This window comes from Oncorhynchus tshawytscha, linkage group LG21, assembly GCF_018296145.1.
Source record: "Oncorhynchus tshawytscha isolate Ot180627B linkage group LG21, Otsh_v2.0, whole genome shotgun sequence".
Taxonomy (NCBI): domain Eukaryota; kingdom Metazoa; phylum Chordata; class Actinopteri; order Salmoniformes; family Salmonidae; genus Oncorhynchus; species Oncorhynchus tshawytscha.
In genome coordinates this window covers 6,786,641-6,803,397 of record NC_056449.1, presented here as the reverse complement: position 1 = coordinate 6,803,397, position 16,757 = coordinate 6,786,641, and the positions used below count along the sequence as shown (strand labels likewise).

The following is a 16,757-nucleotide window of genomic DNA, read 5'->3' as shown; positions in this document are numbered from 1 at the left end:
GAAGAGAGAGGCAGACAGAGAAATTCATCTTCAGCCTTATTATATTTATTTATTGAGGCATGGATTAAACCTGAAAGGAAATGTTGTGCTGCAAATTATTTCTTGAGTCGCCACAGATAGGAAAACACTCTCTGATGTCACAGTACAACACTGCCCTCTTCAGGTTACAGAGGGAACTGATAGGCTATGTTATGTAGAAAGTAATCTAAAAATGCAGTGAATACAAAGATTTATAGAAATATAATAGGCAGATAAACAAGTTTGTGGCTGAATCAAACTACACAAACATATTTCAGTTTATAGAACTGAAATTTAAAAAAGAGTTGAGGATTTGTTATCAAGTTTATCTGTAGCCTAACAAATGTTTTTTAATCTAGTTCATTCCGGTGTGATGCTTTAAATTAAAGTAACGAATGGGCTAATGTTTACACTGAACAAACAAACACGCCATGGTCTGTCTCTATATTTCTACAAGGAATTAAATAGTCATGGATTTGATCTCGGTTATGGTTGTCATTTACAGTACACGACAGTCCTACTGGTTTATTAAACAAATATACCGTTCTGTAGTATTGTAACGCATTCAGTAATGCATTCAGTTTGAGTTTTTAATGTTTACTGAAATAAAGGCACTCATGGCCATTGGCTCTCAATGAAAGTGCTTTCCATGAGCCTTTCACTGCAGTGGGCTGAATCAGGGTCACACAGAGTGAATGTGGGTAGTCTTAAACCAATCTAATTTGAAACAGACGTTTACACCTCACACAAATGGTTATGGGGTTTAATAAAAAAGAAGACACGAGTACCATGTCAGATATAGAGTTGTACTCTATTACATGTAGAGTTTGCATCCTGATATTACACTTTACACGCATCACAGAAGACTGACATAAAGCGAAACTGTTTTGACAGTCAAACACCGTATTTTCGTCGTTGCATTAAAAAAAAAACTTTATTGTGACATTATGAAAAATACGAATAACACCCCACTCATGAGACCAAAGAGGGTGCTTTCGATCATTGAATGCAGGAAAGGGCTACATTGTCAATAACATTTGAAAAAAACAACTCTGTCAAACACTGGGGAGAAATTGACTCAGATATCTTTTTACTCATTATTTCATCAAGTTAATTAAATTGAATGCTTGCCAACACCATTACTTTAAGAAGGACAGTTAATTCAAATGTTCTCTATTGAAATGATTATAAAATATATGAGAGCAGAAGTTTAAAAAGCATGAATTTCTTCAGAATCTGTCAGTCTCTCTCTCTCCACCTCTCTCTCATGTGTGTGTGTGTGTGTGTATGTGTGTGCCTATGTGCCTGTGTGAGCGCAAACAAGTCTTTAAAACCTGATAAAAAAAGAAAAGATCAGATAGCTCTTTCCAAACAGGGGTTTTCAGCAAGGCAATAGCCCCTGGTGGTAACTGGAATTCAAAGCAGAGCAGGTTAAAAGGCACTGAGGGCACATCATGTCTGATGGATGGCTGTTAGAATTGACTGGCTTTCCTGTTGCTTGGATCAGTAGACGACTTGTTGCTCTGTTGCTCAGACTTGTTGCTCTGTTGGAACAAAAGATAAACATACATCCCTTTAGATAGAACACACAATATACCTAGTTGTTGTTGAGTGTGTGTGTGTGTGTGTGTGTGTGTGTGTGTGTGTGTGTGTGTGTGTGTGTGTGTGCATCCGTGCGTGTGTGTGTGTGTGTATGTGCGTGCGTGCGTGCGCGTGCATCCGTGCGTGCGTGCGTGGGTGTGTGCATCCGTGCGTGCGTGCGTGTGTGCATCCGTGCGTGCGTGCGTGTGTGTGTGTGTGTTCGTGCGTGTGTGTACCTTGGTCCCGAACAGCATGTTGATGACCCCTTTGGAGCGTCTGTCAGCAGTGCGGTCTCCAGGAAGACACACAGACATACTCTTACTGTCCCTTCTGAACCGGGATGACTCCGCCTCCTCACTACCATTGGCCACAGACAGAGACTGGCCTGTGGGCAGGGAGAGGGTGTGTGAGGGAGAGGGTGTGTGAGGAAGTGTGTGTGTGTGTGTGTGTGTTATACCTGTAATAGCAGGCAGAGATCTGGAGTTGGCGTTGGTGAGAAAGACATTGTCTTGAGAGCCAGGTTCAGACAGGTTGGTGTCACTGCGGAACTCCTGCTTCTTGGACAGCTAGAGGGAGACAGAGAGCAGAGAGTCTCACTGACACTGGTATACAGCCACAGGCATGTCCAAACTCTTCCTCTTTTTTCCTCCATGATTTCAATGAAACAGTGTCTGACCCTGTAAAACATTGCACCTATCTGTTTTTGTATATACACTTACCGTTCAAAAGTTTGGGGTCACTTAGAAATGTCCTTGTTTTTTACATTTTGAAAAAATTATTATACCACTTTTTTTCTCCCCAATTTCGTGGTATCCAATTGGTAGTAGTTACAGTCTTGTCTCATCGCTGCAACTTCCGTACGGGCTCGGGAGAGGCGAAGGTCGAGAGCCATGCGTCCTCCGAAACATAACCCAACAAAGCCGCACTGCTTCTTGACACAATGCACATCCAACCCGGAAGCCAGCCGCACCAATGTGTCGGAGGAAACACCGTGCACCTGGCAACCTGGTGCACTGCGCCGGGCCCGCCCCAGGAGTCGCTAGTGCGCAATGAGACAAGGATATCCCTGCCGGCCAAACCCTCCCTAACCCGGACGAAGCTGGGACAATTGTGCGCCGCCCCATGGGCCTCCCGGTCGCGGCCGGCTGCGACAGAGCCTGGGCTCGAACCCAATGTCCTTGTTTTTGAAAGAAAATAAAATATTTGGTCAATTAAAATAACATCAAATGGATCAGAAATACAGTGTAGACATTGTTAATGTTGTAAAAGTATAAAGAAGGCCAGTTTTTCTGTTTTAGTGTTGCTTTAGCAGTATGCTTAGAGTCATTGTCCTGCTGGAAGGTGAACCTCCGTCCCAGTCTCAAATCTCTGGAAGACTGAAACAAGAATTTCCCTGTACCTAGCGCCATCCATCATTCCTTCAATTCTGACCAGTTTCCAAATCTCTGCCGATGAAAAACATCTCCACAGCATGATGCTGCCACCACCATGCTTCACTGTGGGGATGGGGTCCTCGGGGTGATGAAAGGTGTTGATGGCCAAAAAGCTCAATTTTAGTCTCATCTGACCAGAGTACCCTCTTCCAAATGTTTGGGGAGTTTAAGCAATGGATTTTTTCTGGTTACTCTTCCGTAAAGCCCAGCTCTGTGGATTGTACGGCTTAAAGTGGTCCTATGGACAGATACTCCAATCTCAGCTGTGGAGCTTTGCAGCTCCTTAAGGGTTATCTTTGGTCTCTTTGTTGCCAATTTGATTAATGCCCTCCTTGCCTGGTCTGTGAGTTTTGGTGGGCGGCCCTCTATTGGCAGATTTGTTGTGGTGCCATATTCTTTCCATTTTTTAAATAATGGATTTAATAGTGCTCCATTGATGTTCAAAGTTTCTGATATTTTTTTAGAACCCAACCCTGATCTGTACTTCTCAATATGTGAGTGTGGGTGAATAAATGATCTCTGTATGTGTATTTCCCACCGTAAATCATAGAGGAGGAGGTGTGATGGTGTGGGGGTACTTTGCTGGTGACACTGTCTGTGATTTATTTAGAATTCAAGGCACACTTAACCATCATGGCTAGCACAGCATTCTGCAGCCATACGCCATCCCATCTGGTTTGGGCTTAATTGGACTGTCATTTGTTTTTCAACAGGACAATGACCCAACACACCTCCAGGCTGCGTAAGGGCTATTTTACCAAGAAGGAGAGTGATGGAGTGCTGCATCAGATGACCTGCCCTCCACAATCCCCCGACCTCAACCACATTGAGATGGTTTGGGATGAGTCGGACCGCAGAGTGAAGGAAAAGCAGCCAACAAGTGCTCAGCATATGTGGGAACTACTTCAAGAGTGTTGGAAAAGCGTTCCAGGTTAAGCTGGTTCAGAGAATGCCAAGAGTGTGGAAAGCTGTCATCAAGGCAAAGGATGGCTAAATATAAAATATATTTGGATTTGTTTAACACTTTTTTGGTTACTACATGATTCCAAATGTGTTATTTCATAGTGTTGATGTCTTCACTATTATTCTACAATGTAGAAAATAGTCCAAATAAAGAAAAACCCTTGAATGAGTAGGTGTTCTAAAACTGTTGACGGGTAGTGTATATCTCCATCTCTCTCTCTCCCTCTCTCCCCTTTCCCCCTGTTTCTCTCTCTCTCCCTCTCCCACTGTCTATCTCTCTCTCTCCTGCTCTCTCTCACCTGTTTGCTGTCCAGTGTGTTGGTCCTGTCTCTCTCTCTCCTGCTCTCTCTCACCCGTTTGCTGTCCAGTGTGTTGGTCCTGTCTCTCTCTCTCCTGCTCTCTCTCACCTGTTTGCTGTCCAGTGTGTTGGTCCTGTCTCTCTCTCTCCCGCTCTCTCTCACCCGTTTGCTGTCCAGTGTGTTGGTCCTGTCTCTCTCTCTCCCGCTCTCTCTCACCCGTTTGCTGTCCAGTGTGTTGGTCCTGTCTCTCTCTCGCTCTCTCCCACTGTCTATTTCTCTCTCTCCCGCTCTCTCTCACCCATTTGCTGTCCAGTGTGTTGGTCCTGTCTCTCTCTCTCCTGCTCTCTCTCACCCGTTTGCTGTCCAGTGTGTTGGTCCTGTCTCTCTCTCTCTCTCTCTCTCCCACTGTCTATCTCTCTCTCTCCTGCTCTCTCTCACCTGTTTGCTGTCCAGTGTGTTGGTCCTGTCTCTCTCTCCCTCTCCCACTGTCTACCTCTCTCTCTTCCGCTCTCTCTCACCTGTTTGCTGTCCAGTGTGTTGGTCCTGTCTCTCTCTCCCTCTCCCACTGTCTACCTCTCTCTCTCCTGCTCTCTCTCACCTGTTTGCTGTCCAGTGTGTTGGTCCTGTCTATCTCTCTCTCTCCCGCTCTCTCTCACCTGTTTGCTGTCCAGTGTGTTGGTCCTGTCTCTCTCTCTCTCTCTCTCTCTCTCTCTCCCACTGTCTATTTCTCTCTCTCCTGTTTGCTGTCCAGTGTGTTGGTCCTGTCTCTCTCTCTCTCCTGCTCTCTCTCCCACTGTCTATTTCTCTCTCTCCTGTTTGCTGTCCAGTGTGTTGGTCCTGTCTCTCTCTCTCTCTCTCTCTCCCACTGTCTATTTCTCTCTCTCCTGTTTGCTGTCCAGTGTGTTGGTCCTGTCTCTCTCTCTCTCTCTCTCTCTCCCACTGTCTATTTCTCTCTCACCCGTTTGCTGTCCAGTGTGTTGGTCCTGTCTCTCTCTCTCTCTCTCTCTCCCACTGTCTATTTCTCTCTCTCCCGCTCTCTCTCACCCGTTTGCTGTCCAGTGTGTTGGTCCTGTCTCTCTCTCTCTCTCTCTCCCACTGTCTATTTCTCTCTCTCCCGCTCTCTCTCACCCGTTTGCTGTCCAGTGTGTTGGTCCTGTCTCTCTCTCTCTCTCTCTCCCACTGTCTATTTCTCTCTCTCCCGCTCTCTCTCACCCGTTTGCTGTCCAGAGTGTTGGTCCTGTCTCTCTCTCTCCCTCTCTCCCACTGTCTATTTCTCTCTCTCCCGCTCTCTCTCACCCGTTTGCTGTCCAGTGTGTTGGTCCTGTCTCTCTCTCTCACCCGTTTGCTGTCCAGTGTGTTGGTCCTGTCTCTCTCTCTCTCTCTCTCCCACTGTCTATTTCTCTCTCTCCCGCTCTCTCTCACCCGTTTGCTGTCCAGTGTGTTGGTCCTGTCTCTCTCTCTCTCTCTCCCACTGTCTATTTCTCTCTCTCCTGCTCTCTCTCACCCATTTGCTGTCCAGTGTGTTGGTCCTGTCTCTCTCTCTCCCTCTCCCACTGTCTATTTCTCTCTCTCCCGCTCTCTCTCACCCGTTTGCTGTCCAGTGTGTTGGTCCTGTCTCTCTCTCCCTCTCCCACTGTCTATTTCTCTCTCTCCCGCTCTCTCTCACCCGTTTGCTGTCCAGTGTGTTGGTCCTGTCTCTCTCTCTCCCTCTCCCACTGTCTATTTCTCTCTCTCCCGCTCTCTCTCACCCATTTGCTGTCCAGTGTGTTGGTCCTGTCTCTCTCTCTCCCTCTCCCACTGTCTATTTCTCTCTCTCCTGCTCTCTCTCACCCATTTGCTGTCCAGTGTGTTGGTCCTGTCTCTCTCTCTCCCTCTCCCACTGTCTACCTCTCTCTCTTCCGCTCTCTCTCACCCATTTGCTGTCCAGTGTGTTGGTCCTGTCTCTCTCTCTCCCTCTCCCACTGTCTACCTCTCTCTCTCCTGCTCTCTCTCACCCATTTGCTGTCCAGTGTGTTGGTCCTGTCTCTCTCTCTCCCTCTCCCACTGTCTACCTCTCTCTCTTCCGCTCTCTCTCACCCATTTGCTGTCCACAGTGTTGGTCCTGTCTCTCTCTCTCCCTCTCCCACTGTCTACCTCTCTCTCTCCTGCTCTCTCTCACCCATTTGCTGTCCAGAGTGTTGGTCCTGTCTCTCTCTCTCCCTCTCCCACTGTCTACCTCTCTCTCTTCCGCTCTCTCTCACCCATTTGCTGTCCAGAGTGTTGGTCCTGTCTCTCTCTCTCCCTCTCCCACTGTCTACCTCTCTCTCTTCCGCTCTCTCTCACCCATTTGCTGTCCAGAGTGTTGGTCCTGTCTCTCTCTCTCCCTCTCCCACTGTCTACCTCTCTCTCTTCCGCTCTCTCTCACCCATTTGCTGTCCAGAGTGTTGGTCCTGTCTCTCTCTCTCTCCCTCTCCCACTGTCTACCTCTCTCTCTTCCGCTCTCTCTCACCCATTTGCTGTCCACAGTGTTGGTCCTGTCTCTCTCTCTCCCTCTCCCACTGTCTACCTCTCTCTCTTCCGCTCTCTCTCACCCATTTGCTGTCCAGAGTGTTGGTCCTGTCTCTCTCTCTCTCCCTCTCCCACTGTCTACCTCTCTCTCTCCTGCTCTCTCTCACCCGTTTGCTGTCCAGAGTGTTGGTCCTGTCTCTCTCTCTCCCTCTCCCACTGTCTACCTCTCTCTCTTCCGCTCTCTCTCACCCATTTGCTGTCCACAGTGTTGGTCCTGTCTCTCTCCTCTGGGATGAAGATCATGCTGCTCCTTTTCCTTCTCCTCTTGGAGTTCCTGAGTTTAACCTCCCCCTCTGCCCCTCTCTCATCCACCATGCTCACACTCCCACTGGAGTGCTGCAGGGTGGGGGTCTGGGGGGCCGCCATGTCAGGGAGACCACTGGGGAGGGAGGGAGGCAGGTGGGGGGAGAGGAAGAGAAGGGGGAGAAAGAAGAGGGAGAGAGGGGGGTAAAGGTGTGTGTTTGTTAATCTAGTATGGTTGCATGTTTGCACCCATGTGTGTGAGTTTGCATCTGTGTGTGTGTGTATGTGTGTGTCTGTGTGTGTGTGTGTGTGTGTGTGTGTGTGTGTGTGTGTGTGTGTGAGTCTGTTTCCCATATTGTGAATGGTTGCTGTTCGTACACGGATTGTATATTGCTAGACATAATCGCCTTGTCGAGCTGATAGCCAGCAAGGTGAGACAGGTAGTCTCACCAACAGCACACCTCCATTAACATTCTTGTGTAAGAGGAAGCTGGTTTGATGTTGATGATGATGTGTTTCCCTGTGTGCCAAATATGCCAGATGTTGTTGCTATGGGGGGAGGCCAGGGGGAGGTGCACATTTTGGTAGTGGGCTCCTCAACTGACCGCTAAATGGAGGGGGCCTTTGCCAAGAAGCTTCTTACATACCAGCCCCTTGTGGCGCTTTGACAGCCTCCCGTGTAGGTGCAAGCTTGTGGAGCTGATCTTTGCCAGTCTCGGCCACTGCGTGGACTCCAGATTGTGGGCCAGCCAAAAACTAAGGCGAAGAAGTTGGCTATGTAGTGCTGTGTTTCAACTGTTGTGGGAACCCTAGCTGTTTGGAGAAGGAGGTGCTTTCTGTACCCTTGAGTGCCATGCATACAGGGACCTTTGAAATGTTCAGATCCTTTTTTTCATGTAAATTTGATTGGTGGGTTCAAATAAAAGTTATTTAAAATGTGTGTGAGTGTGTATTTGTGTATGTGAGTGTGTATGTGAGTGTGTATGTGTGTGTGTGTGAGTGTGTATTTGTGTATGTGAGTGTGTATTTGTGTTTGTGAGTGTGTATTTGTGTATGTGAGTGTGTATTTGTGTATGTGAGTGTGTATGTGAGTGTGTATGTGTGTGTGTGTGAGTGTGTATTTGTGTATGTGAGTGTGTATTTGTGTTTGTGAGTGTGTATTTGTGTTTGTGAGTGTGTATTTGTGTTTGTGAGTGTGTATTTGTGTTTGTGAGTGTGTATTTGTGTATGTGAGTGTGTATTTGTGTTTGTGAGTGTGTATTTGTGTATGTGAGTGTGTATTTGTGTATGTGAGTGTGTATTTGTGTTTGTGAGTGTGTATTTGTGTTTGTGAGTGTGTATTTGTGTGTGTGAGTGTGTATTTGTGTTTGTGAGTGTGTATTTGTGTATGTGAGTGTGTATTTGTGTTTGTGAGTGTGTATTTGTGTGTGTGAGTGTGTATTTGTGTATGTGAGTGTGTATTTGTGTGTGTGAGTGTGTATTTGTGTATGTGAGTGTGTATTTGTGTATGTGAGTGTGTATGTGTGTATGTGAGTGTGTATTTGTGTATGTGAGTGTGTATTTGTGTATGTGAGTGTGTATTTGTGTATGTGAGTGTGTATTTGTGTTTGTGAGTGTGTATTTGTGTATGTGAGTGTGTATTTGTGTTTGTGAGTGTGTATTTGTGTATGTGAGTGTGTATTTGTGTATGTGAGTGTGTATTTGTGTATGTGAGTGTGTATGTGTGTGTGTGAGTGTGTATTTGTGTTTGTGAGTGTGTATTTGTGTATGTGAGTGTGTATTTGTGTGTGTGAGTGTGTATTTGTGTATGTGAGTGTGTATTTGTGTTTGTGAGTGTGTATTTGTGTTTGTGAGTGTGTATTTGTGTGTGTGAGTGTGTATTTGTGTATGTGAGTGTGTATTTGTGTATGTGAGTGTGTATTTGTGTATGTGAGTGTGTATTTGTGTATGTGAGTGTGTATTTGTGTATGTGAGTGTGTATTTGTGTATGTGAGTGTGTATTTGTGTATGTGAGTGTGTATTTGTGTATGTGAGTGTGTATTTGTGTATGTGAGTGTGTATGTGTGTGTGTGTGAGTGTGTATTTGTGTATGTGAGTGTGTATTTGTGTATGTGAGTGTGTATTTGTGTATGTGAGTGTGTATGTGTGTATGTGAGTGTGTATTTGTGTATGTGAGTGTGTATTTGTGTATGTGAGTGTGTATTTGTGTATGTGAGTGTGTATGTGTGTGTGTGAGTGTGTATTTGTGTATGTGAGTGTGTATTTGTGTGTGTGAGTGTGTATGTGTGTGTGTGAGTGTGTATGTGTGTATGTGAGTGTGTATTTGTGTGTGTGAGTGTGTATGTGTGTATGTGAGTGTGTATTTGTGTATGTGAGTGTGTATTTGTGTATGTGAGTGTGTATTTGTGTATGTGAGTGTGTATGTGTGTATGTGAGTGTGTATTTGTGTATGTGAGTGTGTATTTGTGTATGTGAGTGTGTATTTGTGTATGTGAGTGTGTATTTGTGTATGTGAGTGTGTATGTGTGTGTGTGAGTGTGTATTTGTGTATGTGAGTGTGTATTTGTGTGTGTGAGTGTGTATGTGTGTGTGTGAGTGTGTATGTGTGTATGTGAGTGTGTATTTGTGTGTGTGAGTGTGTATGTGTGTATGTGAGTGTGTATTTGTGTATGTGAGTGTGTATTTGTGTATGTGAGTGTGTATTTGTGTATGTGAGTGTGTATTTGTGTATGTGAGTGTGTATTTGTGTATGTGAGTGTGTATTTGTGTATGTGAGTGTGTATTTGTGTATGTGAGTGTGTATTTGTGTATGTGAGTGTGTATTTGTGTATGTGAGTGTGTATTTGTGTATGTGAGTGTGTATGTGTGTGTGTGAGTGTGTATTTGTGTATGTGAGTGTGTATTTGTGTATGTGAGTGTGTATTTGTGTATGTGAGTGTGTATGTGTGTATGTGAGTGTGTATTTGTGTATGTGAGTGTGTGTATTTGTGTATGTGAGTGTGTATTTGTGTATGTGAGTGTGTATGTGTGTGTGTGAGTGTGTATTTGTGTATGTGAGTGTGTATTTGTGTGTGAGTGTGTATGTGTGTGTGTGAGTGTGTATGTGTGTATGTGAGTGTGTATTTGTGTGTGTGAGTGTGTATGTGTGTATGTGAGTGTGTATTTGTGTGTGTGAGTGTGTATGTGTGTATGTGAGTGTGTATTTGTGTGTGTGAGTGTGTATGTGTGTGTGTGAGTGTGTATGTGTGTGTGTGAGTGTGTATTTGTGTATGTGAGTGTGTATTTGTGTATGTGAGTGTGTATGTGTGTGTGTGTGAGTGTGTATTTGTGTATGTGAGTGTGTATGTGAGTGTGTATGTGTGTGTGTGTGAGTGTGTATTTGTGTATGTGAGTGTGTATTTGTGTGTGTGAGTGTGTATTTGTGTATGTGAGTGTGTATTTGTGTGTGTGAGTGTGTATTTGTGTATGTGAGTGTGTATTTGTGTTTGTGAGTGTGTATTTGTGTTTGTGAGTGTGTATTTGTGTATGTGAGTGTGTATTTGTGTTTGTGAGTGTGTATTTGTGTTTGTGAGTGTGTATTTGTGTTTGTGAGTGTGTGTTACCTGTCTGGATAAGGTTTGGTGGGGGTCCCACACTCAGAACCCTGGAGGGAAGAGATGGAGATGACGGACTGACGGAAGGAGCGAAGGACAGAGCGCGGACGACTTGACTTCCTCTCATCCATATCCGGCTAGGAACGAGGCGTGACGAAGAGGGAAAAGAGAGGGATGGATAAAAATGAGACAAAAGATTAAAGGTGAAGTTGGATGAAAGAGAGAGATTAAAAAGAGAGTTAATATAATGCTTTTCACAAACAGGAGTTAAGCTTTGGCATTGCTAGCGTCATTCCTAAAGCTCTTTTCACAAAATAGTTTTTCAGATTGAAATTCTCCTCTGCCCCCAGATACTAGCTCCTTCTTGCTAGCCTATCAGGCCTCACATAAACACTCTCTTTTTCTCTTTCGATTTCACTCTTTCTCTTACCAGCTCCCTCACTCCATACTCCTTCTCCACCTTCTTCCTCATATGCGTGAAGCACTCCTCCATGCGCTCGTGGAAAGGTCGTAGGTCATCTGTCACTCTCTTCCCATGTAGAGAGATTCCCCCACCCAGCAACGGGATCTACAAGAGAGGTATATGATAAAACAGTGTGTTTGTGCGTATGCTTGAACATGTGTCGCTGCACGTGCCTGAGTGTGTGTTTGTGCGTATGCTTGTACATGTGTCGCTGCACGTGCCTGAGAGTGTGTTTGTGCGTATGCTTGTACATGTGTCGCTGCACGTGCCTGAGTGTGTGTTTGTGCGTATGCTTGTACATGTGTCGCTGCACGTGCCTGAGAGTGTGTTTGTGCGTATGCTTGTACATGTGTCGCTGCACGTGCCTGAGTGTGTGTGTGTGCGTACAGTACCTGCCATGCGATGAGGTCTTTGAGACCCTCCAGCTTATCTCGGTCCTCTGGGTGTTGCAAGTTGTACTCCTCAGTGAAGAAAGCCTGTAAAGAGGAGAGGGATAGAAATACGCTGTACTTTTACAGATGAGACAGTTCTGGGATGGGGTTGAGACGTGCGGGTAGGTGGGTGGGTGGACGGACGGATGAACTCTGACCTTCTCGTACTTGGCGAAGCCGCCCATGACGGCAGGGTCCACAATGCCGTTGAGCAGCATGGAGAGAGGGTTGATGGGAAGGGCGTCGTCGGCCTGGTATTGGTTGATCAGGGTGAGGATCTTGTCATTGGTGCTCTGCATGGTCTCTATGGCATTCTCCAGAGGACTAATGGTGGTCTGAGAGAGAGAGAGAGAGAGAGAGAGAGAGAGAGAGAGAGCGAGAGAAACGAACGGGGTGTTGTAACTAAATTAGTAAACACAAGATTATGCCGAAAAAAACTGAGCAAAAGAAATAAACAGTTTCAGGACCATCAACAGTTATGCTACCCATTGCAGAGAAAAGCACTCACCTTGATCCAGCACTGGCAGTGAGAGATAGATAATGGTAAACAGGCAAACTGGTCCACCAAAAGAGAGAGAGAGACAAACAGACACACTTACATGTTTCATGTCTGTGGCCTCAAACCAGCGCAGGATCCCAGGGAGTTTATACACTGTGGTGAACGTGGTGCGCTCAATCCACATGGACTACAAAAGAGGAAGAGAGGAGGAGACAGACAGAAAGGAAGAGAGATACAGAGAGGGAGATACAGAGAGAAAGGGAGAGCGAGAGAGAGAGAGAGAGAGAGAGAGAGAGAGAGAGACAGAGAGAGAGAGACCATGGGAGAGATAGATACAAAATGAAAAAAGTCCTGGTGTGATCATGTATTGGACCTGCGATACATTGTATTCAGTACAGTCAGGGATCCGGTCAGACACTTACAACAAACTCATTGCTGGGATCCACTGGGCCTTTCCTCACTGGTCTGGAGTAGTGGAAACGCTGCACGTAGTTGGACTTGTAGAAGCTACAACACACACACACACAGACACACAGACAAACACACACATAGAGCGGGATAGAAAGAGGAGGTTTAAACAGTCATCTTTGTGAGACAGAGGTGAAAGGTTGAGGGCAGAGAGGGACTGACTTGATGATCTGGTCAGGGACGGGTTTGCTCTTCAAGCGAGATGGGATCTCCAGGACAGGCTGAACAGTGAAACACTGGATGTCTGAGACAACCAGGTCAGGAAGGCAACATGACTACAACCTAACCATAGAGGAAGTGAAACGTCTTCGTGTTCACGTGTGTGACTATAAAGCCATGGTGGTCCATGCGACTTAGGACAATGTTAGCCCACTGAACTAAAGACTGAGTGTGTGTATGTGTGTGTATGTAGTGGCGACCCATCATTCAGGGCAGGGCCACAACTATATTGAGCCCCACATTTTTAGCAAAAAAGAATACTAATAAAAAAGGCTTACCTGTTTTGCATGTTATTTTGGCATTAATACATGTCACATATCAGTTTGCAAACAATGTAAAAAAAAAAAATTCAAATCATTGAGTTAATAAAGCCGCATACAAACATGGTCTCTTTCTTGCTTTCTTGAGTAAGTCAGCTCCAAAATGCAGGTTTTCAGGTGCAGGTGTTGGTAATGTTCTCCAGTTGCGCCATGATTAGATCACTGATCTGACAGTACGTCACCGCCAAGTCTAAGGGTAGGCTTTTACGCTACTGCTACTCTCTGTTTATCATATAGGAATAGTCATTTCAACCATGCCTACATGTACATACTACCTCAATCAGCCCGACTAACCGGTGCCTGTATATAGAATCGCTACTGTTATAGCCTCGCTACTGTTATAGCCTCGCTACTGTTATAGCCTCGCTACTGTATATAGCCTCGCTACTGTTATAGCCTCGCTACTGTTATAGCCTCGCTACTGTATATAGCCTCGCTACTGTTATAGCCTCGCTACTGTATATAGCCTCGCTACTGTTATAGCCTCGCTACTGTTATAGCCTCGCTACTGTATATAGCCTCGCTACTGTTATAGCCTCGCTACTGTATATAGCCTCGCTACTGTATACAGCCTCGCTACTGTTATAGCCTCGCTACTGTATACAGCCTCTCTACTGTATATAGCCTCTCTACTGTTATAGCCTCGCTACTGTTATAGCCTCGTTACTGTATACAGCCTCGCTACTGTTATAGCCTTGCTACTGTTATAGCCTCGCTACTGTATATAGCCTCGCTACTGTATATAGCCTCGCTACTGTTATAGCCTCGCTACTGCATATAGCCTCGCTACTGTATATAGCCTCGCTACTGTTTATAGCCTCGCTACTGTATATAGCTTCGCTACTGTTATAGCCTCGCTACTGTATATAGCCTCGCTACTGTTATAGCCTCGCTACTGTATATAGCCTCGCTACTGTATACATCCTCGCTACTGTTATAGCCTCGCTACTGTTATAGCCTCGCTACTGTTATAGCCTTGCTACTGTATATAGCCTCGCTACTGTATATAGCCTCGCTACTGTTATAGCCTCGCTACTGTATATAGTCTCGCTACTGTTATAGCCTCGCTACTGTATATAGCCTCGCTACTGTTATAGCCTCGCTACTGTATATAGCCTCGCTACTGTATATAGTCTCGCTACTGTTATAGCCTCGCTACTGTTATAGCCTCGCTACTGTTATAGCCTCGCTACTGTTATAGCCTCGCTACTGTATATAGCCTCGCTACTGTTATAGCCTCGCTACTGTTATAGCCTCGCTACTGTATACAGCCTCGCTACTGTTATAGCCTCGCTACTGTATATAGCCTCGCTACTGTATATAGCCTCGCTACTGTATATATCCTCGCTACTGTTATAGCCTCGCTACTGTATATATCCTCGCTACTGTTATAGCCTCGCTACTGTATATATCCTCGCTACTGTATACAGCCTCGCTACTGTATATATCCTCGCTACTGTATATATCCTCGCTACTGTATATAGCCTCGCTACTGTTATAGCCTCGCTACTGTATATATCCTCGCTACTGTTATAGCCTCGCTACTGTTATAGCCTCGCTACTGTATATATCCTCGCTACTGTTATAGCCTCGCTACTGTATACAGCCTCGCTACTGTATATATCCTCGCTACTGTTATAGCCTCGCTACTGTATATATCCTCGCTACTGTTATAGCCTCGCTACTGTATACAGCCTCGCTACTGTATATATCCTCGCTACTGTTATAGCCTCGCTACTGTTATAGCCTCGCTACTGTTATAGCCTCGCTACTGTATATAGCCTTGCTACTGTATACAGCCTCGCTACTGTATATAGCCTCGCTACTGTTATAGCCTCGCTACTGTATACAGCCTCACTACTGTTATAGCCTCGCTACTGTATACAGCCTCACTACTGTTATAGCCTCGCTACTGTATACAGCCTCGCTACTGTTATAGCCTCGCTACTGTATACAGCCTCTCTACTGTATATAGCCTCTCTACTGTTATAGCCACGCTACTGTTATAGCCTCGTTACTGTATACAGCCTCGCTACTGTTATAGCCTTGCTACTGTTATAGCCTCGCTACTGTATATAGCCTCGCTACTGTATATAGCCTCGCTACTGTTATAGCCTCGCTACCGCATATAGCCTCGCTACTGTATATAGCCTCGCTACTGTTTATAGCCTCGCTACTGTATATAGCTTCGCTACTGTTATAGCCTCGCTACTGTATATAGCCTCGCTACTGTTATAGCCTCGCTACTGTATATAGCCTCGCTACTGTATACAGCCTCGCTACTGTTATAGCCTCGCTACTGTTATAGCCTCGCTACTGTTATAGCCTCGCTACTGTATATAGCCTCGCTACTGTTATAGCCTCGCTACTGTTATACCCTCTCTACTGTATATAGCCTTGCTACTGTATATAGCCTCGCTACTGTATATAGCCTCGCTACTGTTATAGCCTCGCTACTGTATATAGTCTCGCTACTGTTATAGCCTCGCTACTGTATATAGCCTCGCTACTGTTATAGCCTCGCTACTGTATATAGCCTCGCTACTGTATATAGTCTCGCTACTGTTATAGCCTCACTACTGTATATAGTCTCGCTACTGTTATAGTCTCGCTACTGTTATAGCCTCACTACTGTATATAGCCTCGCTACTGTTATAGCCTCGCTACTGTTATAGCCTCGCTACTGTATACAGCCTCGCTACTGTTATAGCCTCGCTACTGTATATAGCCTCGCTACTGTATATAGCCTCGCTACTGTATATATCCTCGCTACTGTTATAGCCTCGCTACTGTATATATCCTCGCTACTGTTATAGCCTCGCTACTGTATATATCCTCGCTACTGTATACAGCCTCGCTACTGTATATATCCTCGCTACTGTATATATCCTCGCTACTGTATATAGCCTCGCTACTGTTATAGCCTCGCTACTGTATATATCCTCGCTACTGTTATAGCCTCGCTACTGTTATAGCCTCGCTACTGTATATATCCTCGCTACTGTTATAGCCTCGCTACTGTATACAGCCTCGCTACTGTATATATCCTCGCTACTGTTATAGCCTCGCTACTGTATATATCCTCGCTACTGTTATAGCCTCGCTACTGTATACAGCCTCACTACTGTATATATCCTCGCTACTGTTATAGCCTCGCTACTGTTATAGCCTCGCTACTGTTATAGCCTCGCTACTGTATATAGCCTCGCTACTGTATACAGCCTCGCTACTGTATATAGCCTCGCTACTGTTATAGCCTCGCTACTGTATACAGCCTCACTACTGTTATAGCCTCGCTACTGTATACAGCCTCGCTACTGTTATAGCCTCTCTACTGTTATAGCCTCTCTACTGTTATAGCCTCGCTACTGTATATAGCCTCTCTACTGTATACAGCCTCGCTACTGTATATAGCCTCACTACTGTATACAGCCTCGCTACTGTTATTTTTCTCTGTCTTTTTAGCTGTTGTTTTTATTTCTTTACTTATCTATTGTTCACCTAATACCTTTTTTAAACTGTTGGTTAGAGCCTGTTAGTAAGCATTGCATTGTATTCGGCGCACGTGACAAATAAACTTTGATTTGATTAGACCTCAAAAAATTCAATCACTAGCCTGCCATTCAATGGAGTGGCTGTGTGTTCCAAAATCTGGGAATAAGGGTCTCTTGTACAAGTTT

At 45.3% G+C, this 16,757-nt stretch overlaps 1 protein-coding gene across 1 annotated transcript in view; it reads right to left on the bottom strand.

Moving 5' to 3' along the window:
* Window positions 1-767: 767 nt before the first annotated feature.
* LOC112220473 (dedicator of cytokinesis protein 2) overlaps window positions 768-16,757 on the bottom strand; it is a 186,137-nt gene continuing 170,147 nt past the window's right edge. The window contains exons 42-52 of the mRNA XM_042302941.1: window positions 12,701-12,782; window positions 12,493-12,577; window positions 12,171-12,257; window positions 11,730-11,906; window positions 11,533-11,616; window positions 11,108-11,245; window positions 10,687-10,814; window positions 7,031-7,220; window positions 2,057-2,165; window positions 1,836-1,984; window positions 768-1,562 (exon numbers count right to left, since the gene is read on the bottom strand). Of these exons, the coding sequence (XP_042158875.1) occupies window positions 1,491-1,562; window positions 1,836-1,984; window positions 2,057-2,165; window positions 7,031-7,220; window positions 10,687-10,814; window positions 11,108-11,245; window positions 11,533-11,616; window positions 11,730-11,906; window positions 12,171-12,257; window positions 12,493-12,577; window positions 12,701-12,782 (1,301 nt within the window). The 3' untranslated portion in view covers window positions 768-1,490. The remainder of the gene's footprint in view (window positions 1,563-1,835; window positions 1,985-2,056; window positions 2,166-7,030; window positions 7,221-10,686; window positions 10,815-11,107; window positions 11,246-11,532; window positions 11,617-11,729; window positions 11,907-12,170; window positions 12,258-12,492; window positions 12,578-12,700; window positions 12,783-16,757) is intronic.